This window comes from Dufourea novaeangliae, unplaced genomic scaffold (genome assembly GCF_001272555.1).
Source record: "Dufourea novaeangliae isolate 0120121106 unplaced genomic scaffold, ASM127255v1 scaffold300, whole genome shotgun sequence".
NCBI classification, from domain to species: domain Eukaryota; kingdom Metazoa; phylum Arthropoda; class Insecta; order Hymenoptera; family Halictidae; genus Dufourea; species Dufourea novaeangliae.
In genome coordinates, this window is record NW_015374184.1 from 59,885 (window position 1) to 79,325 (window position 19,441).

Consider the following 19,441-nt stretch of genomic DNA (forward strand, 5'->3'; position numbering starts at 1 on the left):
GTAATCGGTACACGAAGTATAAATATATTAATATTTTGACTTGACTGTCAAATTGATACAACATAATACGTATTGTGACCGGAACTATCATCCCAGTTTAAAATTCAAAAATTTGAAACTTATTTTCATCAGGAGAATCTCCTACATTTATTCATAACATTTTTAAGAAAATATACTGATAGGAGTAAAAGTTTAAATGTTTATTCACGACATCTTCCTTAGCAGGAAGGTCTACTCTATCGCATGCTATAGTTTGATTTTCTTCTAGACCCTAAGTTTTTGAATTAAATTGAAGAATATCAGAAAAAATTGATGCGTTTTCGGTATCCTTCTCACTTTAATTATTATTTAAACATATTTAGATGTCTATAATATAATAACAATTTACATCATTTTGTTCGGAAGATTCCAGAGAATTCTTTCGTGGCAAAGGTAACTGCAAAAAAGCATAACACCTCCAAATTTGAAATTTTGTAAAATTAATTTTTTCGGGAATTGTACGTGGTGGGAAAAAATGATATGCAGATTCTCATTCGGCTCATAAAGATCTCTATCATGAATGCTTTTAAAGATTATGAAGTCGAGCATAAGTTAAAATTTGTTGAACAGTGTAATTACCGGGATTGATTGATGGACTTATTTATTAGGAACATTGAAGAGAGCAAGGAAATGAGTGTAGGGTGGTGGTACATAGGAAAGAGAACGTAAGAAGAGCTGGTGGAAAAGAATGACCTATAAGTTGATGCATACGACGTGTCGGGTGTTTTATAATTGTGTTTTTCCGATGAAGTGTATAAATCATGCTTTTATCATAGAGCACGTAACGATAATTTGATTTTGTCAGACAGCATGTACTTTGTTTATTGCGTCATGTAGCGCGTAATAAATGTATTTGTTATGTCTAACTTAGGACCTGAAGGTGACCTTGAACATTGAAAGAATAATGAAATTCTGAAATTTTATTAGGATGGTATATGAACGTATTTTCCATCGGTGGTGATACACTCTCTAAATCGATAAATCACGGATTGTGATACTGTCCCTGTCTCTTCTAACGTGATAGCCGCACGAAGTGTAAATATTCGATTCTTCGGATCTTCCGGAATGGTAAGTTGCTGTTAATAAACATTTTCTATTTTTGATTGCTCATTTTATTATTTCGTTTTTTTATCAACGGGCAAGTTCACCTCAAGATTATAAGTTAGACATATTTGACTGCACCTTAACACGTGCTACATAATGCAATAAAAAATGGTATCTGGGACAAAAATACCGGCGATCTAAAAAATATCGAAAAAAAAAGATCATAAACAAATATTCCATGTATGCTATTACCCTCCTGAAGCCATTCAAACTGTGTTTGAAATATTCCTCGTATCATTAAAAATAATGGAGATATTTAGGCGTTTGGTCTCAGGTGGGACACCCTGTATACAGAAACATGAAATACGCAGAAATTCATGATACGATCCAACACCTATCATTGCTAAAAAAAAAATTAAAATGGGGCGGTGGCACATACAATAACACTAACATGGGACGCCCGAGTAGTCCTAGCCTTAAATCCACTCAACACCTCCAGGAGATCGTACTGCGTGTGTGTGGGAAGAGCATTCCTTCGAGCGTAAACACCAATACTGGCACCCCGTGGGATGTTGTAGTCGAACCTCACGTATGCAGCTTCCGACTGGTAGAACTGCATGTTCCAATAACTATATGGTGGAATTTCCTTGCTGAGCTTTTGTCCCAAGCCAACCTGGGCAAAAGTCGTTCCGTCAGGGGGGAAAGACCTGGCGGGAAAAGTTCTTGCACCTGGGTAATCGGAAAAAGACGACATTAGTAACGCAAACACAGTGTTGATTGCACAAAAACTCAGTTTCCTATAAGGAAGCGTTGTGAATCAGAGAGTTTCTGTCCGATACCCTTGAATTAAACAATAGATAATGATAGAAATTGGCTAATTTTGGACCTCGTTACCAAAAAATACTTTCTATAGGATATATATCAACAAGTTTTAAGGAGTCTGAAATGCATAATTATTATGCGGGAGCTGATGAGAAAGTTATAATAAATACTTGTACATTTTGGAATGTCGCCGTCAGTAAAACTCATGCGATTAATGCATTTCGTTGTCATCATCTTCGGGTGACAATAATCATTCAATAAATCAGTAAGTTTCTGCTAGGTTAATATTGAATAAAACTAAGAAATCATAAAATTTTTATTACGTTGGAACAATAACTGATATTGTACTCACAGATAGTAACAGTTGATACTTGATTTAAATATTCATGAAATGACTATATAAATAAAAAATTTTAAATATAAAATAAAAACGTCTAAATGGACGTCGAAAGAATCTAACTGAACAAGCAGATCAATCCCGTCTTGTAACGAGAATTCATTATATTTCACGGATAATATTTGGACGCATGGAAACTTGTTTATGACCTCTACGAGTTAACGAATTTTCTTTGTAAGATAAGTTTAATTTCTTTGTTCAATCGTTAAATTCTTTCGACATTTATCTAGATGTTCTTTTACTTGCATTTATAATTCTTTTCTTTATAGTTTATTTATTTATCTATAATTTATTTACAATCTATATCATTTTTAAACATTAAGGTGCGTGCCCTTTAGACATTTTTAGCTATTATAAAGTCAAAATGCGGATCTTCTGTAGCAATTTTACTTTTTTCTTGTATAATTAAATCACGTATCATCTGTTATTGTGTTCGAGTACAAATATAACAACAATTTTATGATTTCTCAGATATACTCGACACCAATCTACGACGAACTTAGCTGCCGATGTTTTGAATGATTATTTCGCTGATGTATCACCATCCCAAGCAGATCACGACGAAACACGTTAATTTGTTTATTATAACTTTCCATTCGGACACCTAAAAACATCTAGAAACATAACCTGTATAAAGTTTTCGTTGATCGCGAAGTTCAAAATTGGCCAATTGCTAACATTGTTCTTTCTTAAACAATTAGTGGAAAATAAATTTTTTTATACAAGTGGTGGATTGTAAGTCCTGAAACAACCAATCGGCGCACTTTTCTAAAATTTACAATAAGCTTTAATTTTGCAACTAAAATTTGAAGGAAACCCGTGTATGTCGTTGCTCATGTAACAGTAAAGAGAGTGGATTAAGTTATCATTTTGTCATTATCGAATTTTGCAGTTTTCCTCCAGAGTGGTGAACTACCTTTGATTAAATAATTTAAAAACAGTCAGTATAACAACTTATACGTTCCACGAGTAACCCTGATAACCAGTCGTGTACAAGTTTCGAGCAAATTGCCAGCCAAAAATGACAAAAGTTGTCTAAAAAACCATAAGCATCTGTTTGCGCATTTGACTTGGGCTTTGCAGGCACCACCAGCTGACAAAATGGTGAAGCAAATGGGCAGAAAGTCTTGCAACGTGACCTATGTCAAATTGAGGGTAAAACCGGAACAAGATTTACGCAAGCCAATTTACTGCATATGTTGTTGCCAATTTGCTACCTATGTTGATATCAATGTGCACACAAATTCTTTATAGCAAATCTTGCAACAAACTTGTAGTCGTAACTTTATAACAGGCATTGGACAACATTTGGCTTTGCAGGTTTGGCTGACTGGGAATAACATTCTAGACATAGACTATAAACAGTAATCGATTAAATATAAAATGAATTCACATGACAAATTTACAAAACATTACATTTTTATACGACCAAAGTGAAGATATATATTTTCATGCTCATTTGAAGAGTGAACAAAACATTCTGAGTGTATTCAAAATTCCATTATTCATACCGAACTTTGTTTTCGGTTGTACTCACAATTACTTCTTGTTGTGTATTTACATATTTATTAACGTTATTATGTAGTTGTGAATATTCCTCGCAAGAAAACTAACTATTCACTTAAAGTAACATCGATACACATATAAATGTTGTGTAAAGTTATGTGCAGCACTTTACATGAATTAACCATTAGTTACAACTTCAATTACTTTCATCATATGATTCTACTTTGGGCAAACCTATTCGCGTATTTTTGTTTCCTTACCGCTTTCCGTTCCCTTCATTTTTCATGACATAATAAAACATAAATAGAAGTGATTCATAGAAGTATCGGTTCAATTTATAACTAATAGTGTTTCATTAAAAATATGAGAACACTTAGTCAAACTCGAATCACAATGCACCTGTACCATATTAAAATATTACATAAACTACTAAGCTAACGCAATCAATGTTGCAGGCAAGAAAATCCAACATACGACGGTGATCAAAAGAAACATTAAAAAATATGCTTCATAATAAGAAAATTATACATATGATTTCATAGAAAGACAATGAAGGCAATTAAACAATTAATCAAATTTCTCACATTTTTTTAATATTAATGCTTGTTACCACTGAAAGTTTGAAAGTAGAAATACATCATTATGTGTAATAAGTTTCAAAATATTATATTCTTCCGTGAGATTTATTTAGTTCTACCATATTTAATACATCTATTACACCTTTTCAATCTCTTGCCTGCTTACCGTAATAATACATACCTACTATGCAAGTGAAGTCAATTTATTAATCACGAGTTTTGTATTGACGTTAACAAAAACCATAAACATAATTTTTTCGTCAAACTAATAATAACGGATATGAATATATAAAACAATTAATTTATTATTATTCATGAAATCTTTCTATTTCACTTCTTGTACAAGAATATTAAACTTTCTTTACCCACCATTTTTCACGAGTCAGCATACATAAATTCAAGCAAAATAAAAGCCAGCGTAGCAGAATATATAAAAGATTAATAAGTCCATACACACCAGAGTAAGAAGGATTTACCACACACAGAAACAGATAAAAGCTTAAGATACGTAATTAGTTAAGATTGGAAATCAACCATAAACGTGGCCTCACCTTCCAAGATTAGTATAGTGGGTTCAGGGGGTAACGGAATTGCCCCTGAACACGCTGGCTCGTTACGTTCAGTTTGGTAATTCGTGGTGGTCCATTCCGTGGTGTCGTCATTTTCCTTTGTCGTTACGAAATTATTCTCGACGTTCGTTCCTACCGAATCCTTCGTACTCGTCGAAAACTCGTTTTTCTTATCCCGTTTTTTTCCTTTTCCATCAATCCTACTCGTTGTTCTCCGATCAGATGTTTCGTTCGTCAAGAGGCTCAAGTTATCGGGATCTTGGTAGAAGTTCAAATTCTCCTCGATGACTGAAAAGTTGTCCCACTCATCGGATGATGAACCCATGCAGGGGCAGGAGCATTCGCATTCACCTCCGGCCCAGATGGGCAGTGGAGGGGACGAAGGCGGTTGAGGTGGTGGAGGAAGTCGGTTATCGTTCTCCATCACCGCAGACTTTACGACATTTGCCATGCTTACGTCCCGAGTGTTTTCGTTCGCGTGTAGTGGAATTTTCTCCGCGTTCACCCGTGAAGATTCAGCGTTCGTTGGCACCGAAACTGACAGAACGTAAAGCGGTTTCCAGGCTGCAGAGTCTCCAGAAGCGATTGTTATGTTCACAAACACGCGAGATGATGATAGTGCGGATGTGGATACCGAATCGGAGTGTTTGTCGATAGGTACGTCAACGATATTCACGTGTTGAACAACAGGTGGAGATTCTGATTTAGAGGAAACTTCTAACTTTTCGGGAACATTATCATCCTTGGCGAGGGTGTCCTCGATGTGATTTGTTTCGGTGGATTTCTCCCGGAACTTGTTCTCGAACTCTCGTAGGAACTCTTCGTCGTTCTCTTCCTTAGTGATCACACGCAGATCACTGACTTGATGAACGGCAGAAGGGACATTAAGTACTTCGAAGCCGTGTTGTCTGGCTTTCACCGTGATATCATCGCTCTTCTGATTAAGGTTTACGATTTTGACTTCTTCTTGGCCGTAATTATAAATCGGTGAAGGATAGTCTCGCTGGAGTTTCTCGGATTTTTCGGAGCTCTTCGCGTGACTGTGTATATCTGACTCGGAGGAGTCTTCCCGGGAAAGTTCTCGAGTTTCCTTCACGACGTCCGAAAAATTGGAAGCGTTTCCAGGATTTTGTGCTTCGTCCGCAATGTATTCACTTTTCAAACTAGTTTCTCCCTCTTTGCTACTTATATCGTCTGTCTTTACCTCCCCCGAAGATTCTGACGAATAATTCAGTTTCATTTCCAGCGGTACAGTGTTTTCATCGAAATTACTTACACTTGAGGGTCTAGTGAAAGCTCCACGATGATCAAACTTGTTAACGGTCGTAGTATCTACACTCTCAATCTGCTTAATTGAGTCTGTATTCTCCTCTACGAACCCTACGCTACTACTAGCACTACCGTAGTCATCGTTGGTCGAAGATTTCAGAGTTATTGACACGTCGTCCTTAGTACTGATATCTTCCGCAAACTTCAGCAACTCTGCATCGGGCGACGACGCTTGGTTAACATAACCTCTAGAGACATCTGAACTTCCAGTGCGTTCGACGTTACCATCGTTCATTGAACCACCAGATCGGGTAAACTCATCGATCGACACTTCCTTAATATCGTACCCGCGATTCTTTGTGGTAACTGAATTAGTCGTGGCAACGATGGAAGTGTCCGTGTATTCTTCACTCGACGTGATCCAGGTCAATTCCGAGCTACTGCTGCTCTCATACTCAGCCCGAGTCTCGAAAGGTCTGTTTACCGATGGGTTAAGTGAAACGGGGGAGGAAGTGGAGGACGATGAAGCGGACGAACGATCGGTCGGAGGGTTAGATGCAGCAGAGACAGAGGCTTGGTCGACAGAGACAGTTGTATGAGTCGAATTGTGGGAATCATTAGTAATCAAAGAATCAGAGACATTCAGGGCAAGCATTGTCCCCAGAGGTCCTGTCGATTCGGATGGTTCGAATACGTCTCCGAATAGGTTGTCGGCGTTGTTGGTGGTTTCTTCCACCAGAGGATCATCCGCATGCTCTATTTCATGCACAACCTTACCAAAACGACCGTTGTTTAAAGAGATCGTTTGCCGCTCGGACCACGAGATCTCTTCCGGTGCTTGGGTCAATGGCAGCTCTTCAGAGTGTTTAGAGAATGCGACAGTTTGGTGCAACGCATGCTTGTTAAAGATATCCCTACGTTTACGGGTGTACACGTGCTCTAACATGCTAGCCGACGGGTTAATACTACCTCCTGAGGACGCCTGTTGCCGTGTTCTGCCATTGGATTGTGACGAGGACGCAATTGCTGCCGAGGACGTTTTATTGGTTTCAGCAGAGAACATTTTAGTGTCTGCGTTCTCGCCGACCATCACTGTACACGTTTGTGCACCTTGATAAGACCGGTTCACTGTGCTGGATACTGGAATGTGAAAATCGTTCATTAGAAACTTTGCATGCTTAACTTATTTGTTATTTGGGGTGGTGAACGACGGGAAAATTTTAATTGACACAACACATATTTGACAATGAATGCTATGAGTATTTTTGTACTGGCATTCTGAAACAACTTCGTTTTTCATTAAAGTTAACCGTTACTAATTTTGACAAATTAACTGTTAACACAAAGGACAATGACAGTAAGTAATCAATTTGGACCTCCGACCAACCAAAACATTTTCCAGATTAAGTTTCTAAATGTTTTAAGGAGAAATGCGAAATTACTTATCCAGGAACTGATAGGAATGTTACAAAAAATACACGCAAATTTTGAAATGTTACCGTCATCCAAATTCAACTATCAGCGAAATAATCATTTAGGAAATGGGCAGATAAATTCATCGTAAATTTCGTTACATCGTAAAGATCACAAACACATTTATATGGGTCCGTGCATCATCACTGAGATGTAACAAATTTGTTCATAGAGACGTATTTAATTTTTTTATTTAGAACTTCTTTACTTTCAATTTATCAATAACACTGTTCAACACAATTTTTAATTTGCAATATCCATTGAGGGATCTTTATAGAGTTCTTCGTCCAGATCACGAATCCGTAAACAGAATTTCTCAATCTCCCTCAGTTTTTGAAAAGATGAGCTTTCGTAAAAACACCCAATTTGAGCCAAAAATGACGTATTACGTGAAAAATAAAAACGCCAGAAAGTTCAAGTTAATCTTGAAAAATAGAGGAGAGTTCGCTGCATACAACAGTGTATTTAGTTATTACTATTACATTGTGTAATTCTTACTGGTTGTAAATAGTTGTGAATGTTTAAAAAAGAAGACAGCGTCCTGAGCTTGTCGAAGGTGCACCCTGGAGATGAAATGCGACCCAGCGACGGGCAGATTTATTCAATGTTATTACGTGGTTTTACCTTGAGACGCAACAATTTTCCTTTTTTTCATGGGTATTTATATCAAGTACCATTTATTATTGTGTGCAACAAGAAGAATGTTGCTCCCGCGTAAAAATAATTTTATAATTTTTCGGACATGGGCGACACCACTGCCCGACGAATTTACCTATCGATTTCCTGAATGATTATTTTACTGATGAATCATCATTCGAAGAGTACTATGCTGCAGTACATAAATTTGATAAGTCTTGCTGACGGCGACATTCCGAAGTTTATGTATATTTTGTATAACTTGTCCATCAGCAGCTCCTGCATAAACAATTATGCATTTCGAACACCTTAAAACCAGTAGAAATATGTTCTGAACAAAGTCTTCGTTCAAATTTGAATGTTGTTCATCTTGTACGTCTTGTAGAGCTGAGATATTGACGTACGGAAGGAATGCAGAAGGAATAAGGGTCCGATTGGTAGGAGTCCGATAGGAATAAGGGTATTGGTCAGAGCGGCGATGGACACAGTCGGATCAGATAGCACCGCGTGGCGAAAAGAGTAAACGAGACACACCGAGAGCGAGTGGGATAGAGCGATAACGTGAGCAATAACACGAATGCTCCGTCGAACTTGAAAGTAATGCCGCAACGTCTCAGAGTGTTAACCATTGAGCGGAGTGTACAGTAAAGTCTCCCTAATTGCACGAAACTCAGAACAACATGCGAGCAGTTACGACGGACATAATTTCAACCCATCGCAAATTTCGCGTCGAGCGTCGGCAGTTCGCCTTTGTATTTTGCCGAAAGTGTCCACAAGAAAGCCGACAAAGAGTAGAAATCCGCCTATCGGTGTGACAACGCTAAAATAACAATAAAACTGTCTTGTTCTTGGTTCTTTGTTAATGACAATTTACCCGATCAAAATAATATCAGAAACGGTATAATTTGAATTATATTTACTTGTTTCATAACTCATTTTCTTTCATTATCGCTACGGTTAAATTATAAATGGTCCAGATATATCGTGTTTGGTTTCATTTTCATCAGAAAAATATCATCAGTATGTTAATATAAATTTCATTAACAAGGAACCAAAAATAGAAAGTTTCATTGTTACATTAGTGTTGCCTCACCGATACACGGACGATTAATATTTTTTCAGCTCCCAACGTTCAGCCGTTGACTCGTGAAAGGGAAGCCAGTAGCGTGTTACATTACTCGCTTGGCTGGTTCCAAGGCGAACCCCCTCCCCTAGCTGTGGAGACGATGCGCAAGCAGTAAACGTGGGGGCCTTGCGTGCAGTTAGGGCGATTTGACTGTAGTCGGTGCAACCAATGTCGGGAGGTCGTAAAATTGGTCAGGCGTGAAAGTTTACATGTTTAGACACAATAACAGCGATCAGGGAGTGACAAGAAACTCGAACCATATCCAAAGCCGTCCGATGTCGACTCAGAACTGATTTTTGCTAATACAGCACTATTACCTATACGGCCTATAAAGCAATTATTACCGAACAACAGGCGATAGGCATTTTATGCCGTACAGTGTTAATGAAAAACTGTAGGCAGAAATTTTAAGTATCAATTCACAAATAACTTTTTCAGCCTGACATTCAAGATATATACAGTAAGACGCGTACGACCCTGAGTACGGCTATATCAACAGGTGTGGCCGCTTATCGCTTCAATTTATAATTTCACAATATAGGTTCCATCGACTATATTGCAACCAATCTGAAATTTTTTAAATGTAATGAAATTATAATAAAACTACTAACATAAAGTAATGTCAACTGTACGTTTTGGAACAGCTGTATACGAATATTCCCCGTAGAGATTTAATCATCAGGTATGAACATTCTCCAAATATATATTTATAATAACATTTACAAAGATGAATTGGTGAGTTAATAAAACTTTGTTGAAAAAGTTAGTAATACAAGAAGAGTGTAGTATGTATCTTATGTATGTATATAATGTAAAATCATAAGTGAAATAATGAATGAATATTAAATGTCCTATTAGAAACAAGTACAGTAAAAGCTCCGTGAGAATTTGAAACTTGAGACTGCGTTAAAATTTTCACGGTACACCGCGAATCACCTCAACACTTCACAAATCTATTTTTTGCCCGAAGCCCGAGCTTCGTAACAAAGGCGGCGGGGCAATAAATTGTTCGCTTGACAAATTCCACGCCCCCAGTGGTGATTAAGTAGAAACTCTCACGAGGAACCTCCTATCCAACTCTCGTGGAGCCTTTACTGTAATTGGGAAATTACCAATTATCCAATTTAAGAAATAGAATTATCACGTTACAAGCATAAATTTTGCTTACTACACCAAATCCATTTCGGCTCTAGTCACTCATTTTTCATTTAATCTGCATCTATCTACGACGAATATAAATTGTAGAGTAACTTACCTACGACATAAACTGCAGCCGCCGTTATGCACAATAAGACCATAAGTAATATCATTGCAATTAATTTCCAACTGCACCAATCAACCCCTTTGACAAAATGGCAACGGATGCTTTGTCTCCTCATAGGGATCATCGAGGGCGCGTGGCCGTAAGGTAAGGGTACCCTGTGGACAAGCAAATGTTTATGTTGTTTAACTTTCTTCTAGAATAAATTGTAATTATTTAAATCATCTTTTGTCCCGCTTTTCAGAGTAATCTCCATTTTAATTTCATGAGGTATTCCGAAGAGTAATTCACTACGTTCATAGTAAGATGACATTATAGTTTAAGTTTAACAACGTATACAGTATCAGTGTCTTCGACCTCCTGATGAAGCTAGCTGCAATGCTTGCGAAACATTGGAAAACAATTCCACAAGGACACGGCTTACACCCGAAAGCCTCAACAGTGAGAACTGTATAAAATCAAAGTTAAGAATTTAACTTATACGTCAACAAGAAGTTTGAACATTGACCGTTATAATAATTTGTACGGGTTCTATGCTTCTTGTGAGCATCGCGCAACTAATAACACATGGATTATCCCACGTCAAGTCGATCACTTTTGCACTCGATATCAGGAATTTTATTCGAAATGAAATATACTGTATGGACGGGTTTGCAGCGCGGATCGTCGGGCCTGCGCGGGCCGGGTATAGTTCGGGCCTGCGCGGGCCGGTATAGTTCGGGCCTGCGCGGGCCGGGTATAGTTCGGGCCGGGTCAGTCCGGGTAGAGATAAAATGGCCGGGTGACGGGCGGGCTCAGCCCGCCCAATGCAGAACTCTTGTGTAGTCCTCTCGTAGGGCGGCAGACACTTATCCCAATAATCCAAATAATCGGCCGATGTCCAATAACCTAATGGCGGCTCCTGGTCAGGGTGGGTGAAAACTGTAATCGTGCGCAGTTGCTCGGCGCGGTAAAAGACGCGGTTAGTCGCTATTCAAATATTCGCAAGTTCTCGAGATTCCTCTAGGAGCGTTCGTGTCCCTGTGAGTGCGTGTGTTGAGCAATGTTTTGCGGGGCAGAGGGCGGTCCGGTTCTATACGTACTACGCTCCTCGCTCGCATTTGGAGCGGTCGCATTACGTTGGCAAAAAGCAGCGTAACAATTTACATGCGTTGACACGGTTTTAATAGCGCGGTTGTTTAAAGCGACACGGCCTTTACGAAAATAATATAAATTATAAATATTACTACTTACTTCCACTATATTAAGTTAGTGTCGAGGCATATCCCGACCCGACAAGAATTTTATATAATTATAGAAAAACCAAGTACTTTTATGAATCTAACAGAACGGTGGACGGGGCTTTCCTTTTTTTCGTACATTTACCTTCAAATCGACGCTTCAGGTAATCGGGTAATTTAATTACCGAAGGAACAGTAAGTAGAGGTGATGACTGCTGTGCCTTTTCTTGCCGAATCTCTACCTGACTACTCCTTGAATAATAAAATTGACCAACGACCTCAAGATTTGTGTTAATAAGTAAATGCATGAAAATGTGCATTCGAACAAAGTTATCTACACGTAGGTATAGTAACAATATCATAAAGCAAGTGATAAATGAGTATATGGTTAGAATATATGACCATATAATCTCTCAACATTTTCTCAATAATATGATTACATTATATAACAATGAAAACCTTTATGTATAAACATATATTATATTTATACTATTTTCTTAATGCATATTCAGGGAAACAGGAAACATATTCTTACTATTTGATACATGAACATTCTATATAGGTGTTATTCATTCATTCAGCGGTTTATTTTTCACTACGAGTGGTTTGATTCAACAAAAATAGGAAAGCTCCTTCCAATTTCGTGGACGATGCACGCCGAGCGTTCTCGTGCGCGCAATAGCCGTGTTGCCCCGTCTTCACGAACATTTGCGCGCTGCGAATACGCGCCGGGTCGTTAAAATCGACCCTTCTTGAGGGTCTTCGGTGGAAATTATGTTACATGTTGCTTGAGTGTGGACTGGATTTTGGCCGCGCGCCGTGTTGCGCGTGTTTGTACTCGTTGTTGCACAAATTTGACTTGCTTTTAGTAAGCAGGCAATATAGTATAAACTTATAATACTTGTTAAATAAATTCCCGAAAATAGCGTTGAAAAAGGGGCAGTTACGCTAGAATACCCCCTTGATATCATCCATAGTACAACGGATATCGGGTTTCCGAGTCTATGGGAGGAAAGTGGTCGATCGGACGACGCGGCAGCGCTGTTACCTGAACTTCCGGGTGTCGCGACCTTTGTCAGTCTGATCCGACCACAACTTTATTATGTACACGAATTAAAAAAATGATTTTTGAAGGGGAAAGATCATAGAATACAGACGTTTTGTTCAATTTTTTCAGATGTGACGCGGTGATCGAATTTACATTTGCATTCTAAAAATAATTTTACGTATAAAAGTAATAAATTACTTAAAAAGGACGATCCTTTACGATTAAAATGAAACGAAAATCAAGTTTTCATAAAAATCGATGAAAATTGCCATCTGAGCAACTGTATGTTTTAAATAATTTTGAAACCAGCCAAATGATGACTTAAACTGCTTCTATTTTCACATGGACTATTATATATTTCAATTTGAAAAAAATCCCAGACATCGTGTCCAAAAGTGATCCGTTTGGCGTGGAATCACTCGTTTACGTTTCTCGGAAAATTTTCCACGACTCATTGCCATCTTCGTTTATTCGCTCTGTAAGAACTAACAGGCTCGTTGCTGGAAACGATAACAGGAAATGAAAAAGGCTTACCTGTCCATGTTATTCTGCAGCTCGACCTTTATTGGACTATTCCCTGTAGACTGATTCTTGTTGTTGTACTCATTCTTCGGTATCTCTGTAAAAAGACAAAACAGAACGATAAAGAAAACTTTTTATGTGGCAGGTTGATGAATTTCTCGTGGGAAATGATACCCCAGTTCCCCGCCTGAGTTTTATCCACCATCTACATGTAATATCTTTACGTTGCCTTTCGACATTTCTACACGCGAAATAATTCATCTACATGGACGTTCGACCGTTCGCAATTCGAAACAAAAATACATGAGCTGCGGATGTAATTTATTGGAACTTCAAATCTTAGTAAACTATTTTGAATTATATATAATTTAGTATCTTATTTCAGCATGATGTATTGTGGTTATGCGAAGGGATCGATAAATCGCGGCAAATCGTACTCGCCAAACACAAACGAAACTCGACCGCCTGAAAAAGACACAATTTTTAACACTTTGACATCAAGCATCTGTGACAGAAATAGTTTCTCCCGCCATATGTAGTTGTTAATAATAACATAACTACCTTCCCTTACCCATAAATTTTCGAAATATAGGTGTAACAGGTTATTAAGAATCGAACTCAGAAACGCTGAAATTTTTAGTCGCCAGGCGATCGAATTTGTCAAGCCCTAATTATATGAACTCTGGATTTAATTTTCCTCCAATTAAGCTTCAACTGGGAGTAAAGTTTAAGTTACAATTTCGTAAAGGATTATGCGTTATCTTGAAACATACTCTAAGGTGCCATTAAAATCTCTGAAAATAATATTTTTACTGTTTTTCTTATTTTCATGAAATAATTTATGTATAATTTTGGGGCACTATGCGTATACTGATATGTAAGTAGAATAAATAAAGTAATAGCATGTTTTGGATTGCGAGAAGCTCCGTGACGTCGGGCGAGTCAGTCGCACGCAACACGCGGCTCGCGTACAGGCAGCGTCTTCAATAATCGTTGACTGAATTTGGCGATTACCGGCTCGTGCTTCTCCGTTTTCGCGCAATCAACGTCTAGGCCATTTGTGGGCCACCTCGCATGATTAACACCCCGTCTCCTTCTAACAGACTCGCGCTCTTTGTGCGACAAGCGTCCATCCTTGTCGCACTCACCGTTCAGTTCTGTTGTCATGCGAGGTGCCTACGTGACTTGTGACACGACACCTGACCCGGATTACCCTTAATCCAACGGTAATCCAATTATTGGGTAATTAGCAACGGAGATAAACGGTGCTCGCTAGACGCGTTATTCTTTGGCCTGCTACGAGTCAGTCACTAGGCTACCCATGACTATACTCGCGACGTGATATAATCATGGAAACGCCGCTTAAGTGTTATTCGTTTATTGTTTAAGTAATGTGTTATTTAAATTGTCATACGTACATTTTGTCTGGTAATAAATGTTTAATTGTAAAACCCTACATGGAGCAAAACATTACGAGACTATTAAACGCTCTTTGTACATGGCACATTATAGATTATTGATAATAAGATATTGACTGTTTCCATAGGGCAGCAGACATCTGTGTGAATAAGTTCCAGGATTGAACGGGATTAATGATTAGATGTTTCTGGAAACGGTACACGCGTCATCTTTCCTTTTATACTTTTATCCCAGTAACCATATTTTGTTTTATTAATTCTTGTATAGCTTCGGGGTTTCTATGATCTAATTTCCTATGCCAAACGTGCTGGGAATGGTAGTGATGCTGACCTGCTGCCAGTAAAGCCCTCTGTATAGTCCTCAATTTATATAAGTCATCTGATAAATCTCCAATAGCTATTACATCTTTTCGTTTGAGTATTTTACAAAAAAAACCTTCAAATATTATTTGGAAGCCTCTTTCATTTAGTTTACTTACAGATAAGTAATTACCATTCAATGCAGGAACATTTTTTACAGGAATGACTAAGTCTACATTTTTGTTGGCAATACATTTTAACTCACCTGTGATATTGGGTTCCTACAAGACCATATTCGAGCAATTTTGCACGAAGCATGGTGTGAATAATTCAAGATTAAAAATCGTTTATTTATAATGGTATACAACGCTTGTATGACACTCTGATCCGATTACAGGGCTTCAGAACTACGGTGGCGCTCCTAATGTGAAAACCCAATTCAATCATAAATTACTACAGAATTTTAAGTGAATGTTTCAAAGAAACGGTGTTGGGCATCGATAAATTTAACGAATTAATTTATAGGTTGTAACCATAGACATATATAATAGACTGCGCGGACTTATGGTAGGGATGAAGCGAGACCGCAGAACAGAAGTAGCGCTGAAGTAGCTCCTCTCTTGCTCGCACATCGCAGAGAGAGGGGAGAAAGCGACTGGAGGGCGATGAGGAGAAGGAATGCTGCGCGCATGTGTATGTATAATAATGCATCCACTATTGTCGTCGGAGAATCCTTCACCACAGTTCCATTAGAAAGAGAGGAAAACTGCTCCAGTTATTGCCCTCTCTTTCTACCGACTTCATCCCTACTATAAGGCCGCGCAGTCTATTACACAGGGAGTAACAAAAATGTTGGAGGATCCGAAAATGAGAGACTCGTAAAGTGGGGTTTTTCGTTAATATCTCGTTAACAAAGTCTCAGACCTCAGATAACATTTTTGCTTAGGAAAAACTTCTTTTATATTACCACAGGAGTCTCCTATTTTCGGGTCCTGCAACATTTTTGTTACACCCTGTATATATCTATGGTTGTAACACTTCATAAATTGGATAGGTTGGATTAAGTTATCCTAAAAACTCACTTGGTATACTGTAGAAGCCCCCGGACGACGTGCGTACGAGACAGGACGGTTGAAGGTCAGGATCGCGTTCGTGGTCGCTAGCTGCGTGACTTCCTGGCAATCTTCCGTTGACGCGACTCATTGTAGGGTTACGAGGTGGTACATCGGGTGGGCCCCGTGGCGCCGAATTGTCTAACAAACACCCTACAACAAAACGAAAAGGACACGTGTAATGTATTTGAGTTTCCAGAAATACATTGGATTTCTTATGATTTACGATATACCGTTTACCGTTTCCCGCTACAATTTACAATTTACCATTTACTGTTTAATGAAAAACTATTATTCAAACAGAACTTCCAAATGTGTTGTTCAATTCGTCTTGAGCTGTTTAATAACTTGGCAATAATAAAAATATGCAGCTTCATTTTAAATTATTTATCATTTTAAACGATTTTAATTATCATTATTTTTCATTTTAATAATTACATTGTTATTAAAAGCACAGTAAATAACAATTAAAAAGAAATTCAATATCCTATTACGTTTGTTCCATGAAATCAAACAACTTTTGTATAAAACATGTTTTGCGAAGCGAAGGAAAAAAATATTGTCTGCAAGTGTAATATTTCCCGAGACCAAAAGTTGTTTATACGCCGTTCCGCTGCCCCCCCCCCCATGGTGAGCATGACGCCTGGACAATAATCGCGGATCAACAATCAGTCAATAATCGCGAGGTCCCTGTATGCATTAAAAAGCTGAATCCTATGTTATATTTAAAAGCTGTGAAACATAACCTGAAATGTGGTACTTAATTAACTATTACAATATTGCGATTAATCATGTTTCTTTTGCGTCCTTTTTATTAAGTATAAGTATAAGCATATAACACCTATATAAATTATGTCAATAAATGATAACTGAATATCATTTCAAACAACGGATTCGTATTGTATGCCATGTTTTTTGTAGATGGAATACCGAGAATATATGGTGTCATTTTTACAATTTGTTTCTCGGGAATACGATCATCAAAAAATAAGCATCATTGCAAGTACGAATAGAAAAGTTTTATCGTTGCACAAATTAGTACGTAAGTATTGTTTCATTCTCGAATGTCTTTCGCTCGCGCCATTCTTTTCGTACGTTCGGCAAGAATCGAAATCTCACCACGAGCCATGGGTATTCCATCCTTCTCCTGGTGGGCAGAATTCTAATGGGGGACATGAGGCAACAGCGTAAGAAAACTGTCGATACGGTCCGGCAAAAATGCCTTCGCGTAGGAGATACTCAAAACCAAATTGATGGTAACGGGGAACAAAATTTATTTGTAGGTACTGCCGTTAAATGTCGTATCATCAAGCCGTCCCAGTTATCGATTATGTGCTTTTGCTGGCGCCCGATTGTTTACATCGTCGCTTCGATCGATTCAGAGTTGGTTCCGAAGGAGTCTCCCCCCTTAACGTAGACGTAACCCAAATCTTATTTCAAGTAGCGCAGGCGGTTAGCTGCAATCTAACGTCTTCGTGCCGATCTTCGATGGTTGCACAGGAAAAAGACGTACACTTAAAAAATAGAGAAAGTTTCCGAGGGGAAGGGAAAACCTTTTCCTCGACAAGTAAAATTATATACGCGACCGTGCGACGACTCGATGCTAAATAGACTCGTAAGCCTGCAACGCAGATGTTTTATTATCCTTGTGTCTAAGAACATGGTCACTCGAAACCCTTGATTTTAGCAGAGGAAACATTTCTTCGGCTTTAAGGAAAAACTTTTCATTCACGTCCTGCCCGCTATAATGCCAGCAAAATTCTGTAAGTGCAAACAAAATTGTTGCTGAACGATATCCATATTGATCTCAGCCTGCGCGACGAAAATTTCAAAATGTGAGTGATAAACTTAGGCAAACCGGTAGTTTAAATATTTCTAAAAGTGAATGCCGAAAAAGAGTAACCAACAAAGAAAATAAAATCGGTGTGCTCGCAAGTGTGGCTACGAATCTTCATATTAGTTCGCGACATAATTGCACACGAATCTGGCATTAGTAGGAGGAGCGTACTTCGAATTTTGCAGCGTCACAAATTTCATCCATACCATGTTAATCTTCACCAACAACTGCATGGGAACGACTTCATGAACCTCATTGAATTGTGTCGATGGACTAAACTTCAGATCCAAAACAATGAGTTATTTAGGAGTTTAGGTTTTTTAATACCGTCTTATTGACTGACGAGGCAACATTCACAAATCACGGGAATGTTAATTTGTATAACATGCATTTATGGGCAGCGGAAAATCCACATTGGCTGCGACAGGTTGAAAGCCAGAGACAATGAACGTTTGTTGCGTTATCACAGACAATAAAATTATTGGTCCTCATTCTCTCAATGGAAGAATTTATTAGGGATCCAAGTCCAACCACTGGATCATTTACCTTATACAGTGATCGTTCCGCTGGAGGGGTCGACAGGCAAGGCGCCTTCTTTTTCGTTCAAGTGCCGCGACCATAAACGTGTCATCGATGGGTTACTCCAGCTGAGCGATCTACGTGTGTGACAGAGACAGAGCGAGATTCGTCATTGGTCTGTCGCTGTCACACATATAGGCTGCTCAGCAGACAGCAGTGGACGCTAGCGACTCTGAAGCAGGCCATATACACGGTGAGGTTTATCTCGAGGCCTGGCCTCATGAGGTCGCCTCACGTTAGGGGTGCTGGGTCTATCGAAGCCTCCTTGTCTGTAATCTGTAGCGGGATGGTAGGGGCCGTGCCGAACGCAACGAAGACTCCCGAAAGGAGCTTCGGGTGATGTGCGTGAGTGAGAAGGCTGAGAAAGAGTCACAAATGATGAGGTGTGTGGAGCGTGCAAGAGCGAGCGACAGCAGAATGTATATGTATCTAGTATTAATTTTCACTGAACTATTTCAGTATAGTTTTGAATTATCCATGAAAGTGCTGTTCTTTGAAACAGAATATTCTACAGTAGTACGTACCATAGACATATATAGACGGAGCATGAACTGAGCGGGGGAGTAAGATTCGCGGTAAGGGGTTGGTTAGTTATAAATCGGGTAACTTCGCTCCTTTTCGGTGCTATTCGGGTATACAATCACGTTACATACATGTGTGCTATGAGAGATGAAAAGAATATACT

General features: G+C 38.6%; 1 protein-coding gene across 1 annotated transcript in view; it reads right to left on the minus strand.

Moving 5' to 3' along the window:
• The window catches only part of LOC107192133 (teneurin-m), a 48,553-nt gene extending 33,876 nt beyond the window's left edge, over positions 1 to 14,677 (minus strand). The window contains exons 1-6 of the mRNA XM_015581328.1: positions 14,483 to 14,677; positions 13,948 to 13,975; positions 13,523 to 13,607; positions 10,715 to 10,878; positions 4,938 to 7,364; positions 1,523 to 1,812 (exon numbers count right to left, since the gene is read on the minus strand). Of these exons, the coding sequence (XP_015436814.1) occupies positions 1,523 to 1,812; positions 4,938 to 7,364; positions 10,715 to 10,878; positions 13,523 to 13,607; positions 13,948 to 13,975; positions 14,483 to 14,677 (3,189 nt within the window). The remainder of the gene's footprint in view (positions 1 to 1,522; positions 1,813 to 4,937; positions 7,365 to 10,714; positions 10,879 to 13,522; positions 13,608 to 13,947; positions 13,976 to 14,482) is intronic.
• Positions 14,678 to 19,441: the final 4,764 nt, after the last annotated feature.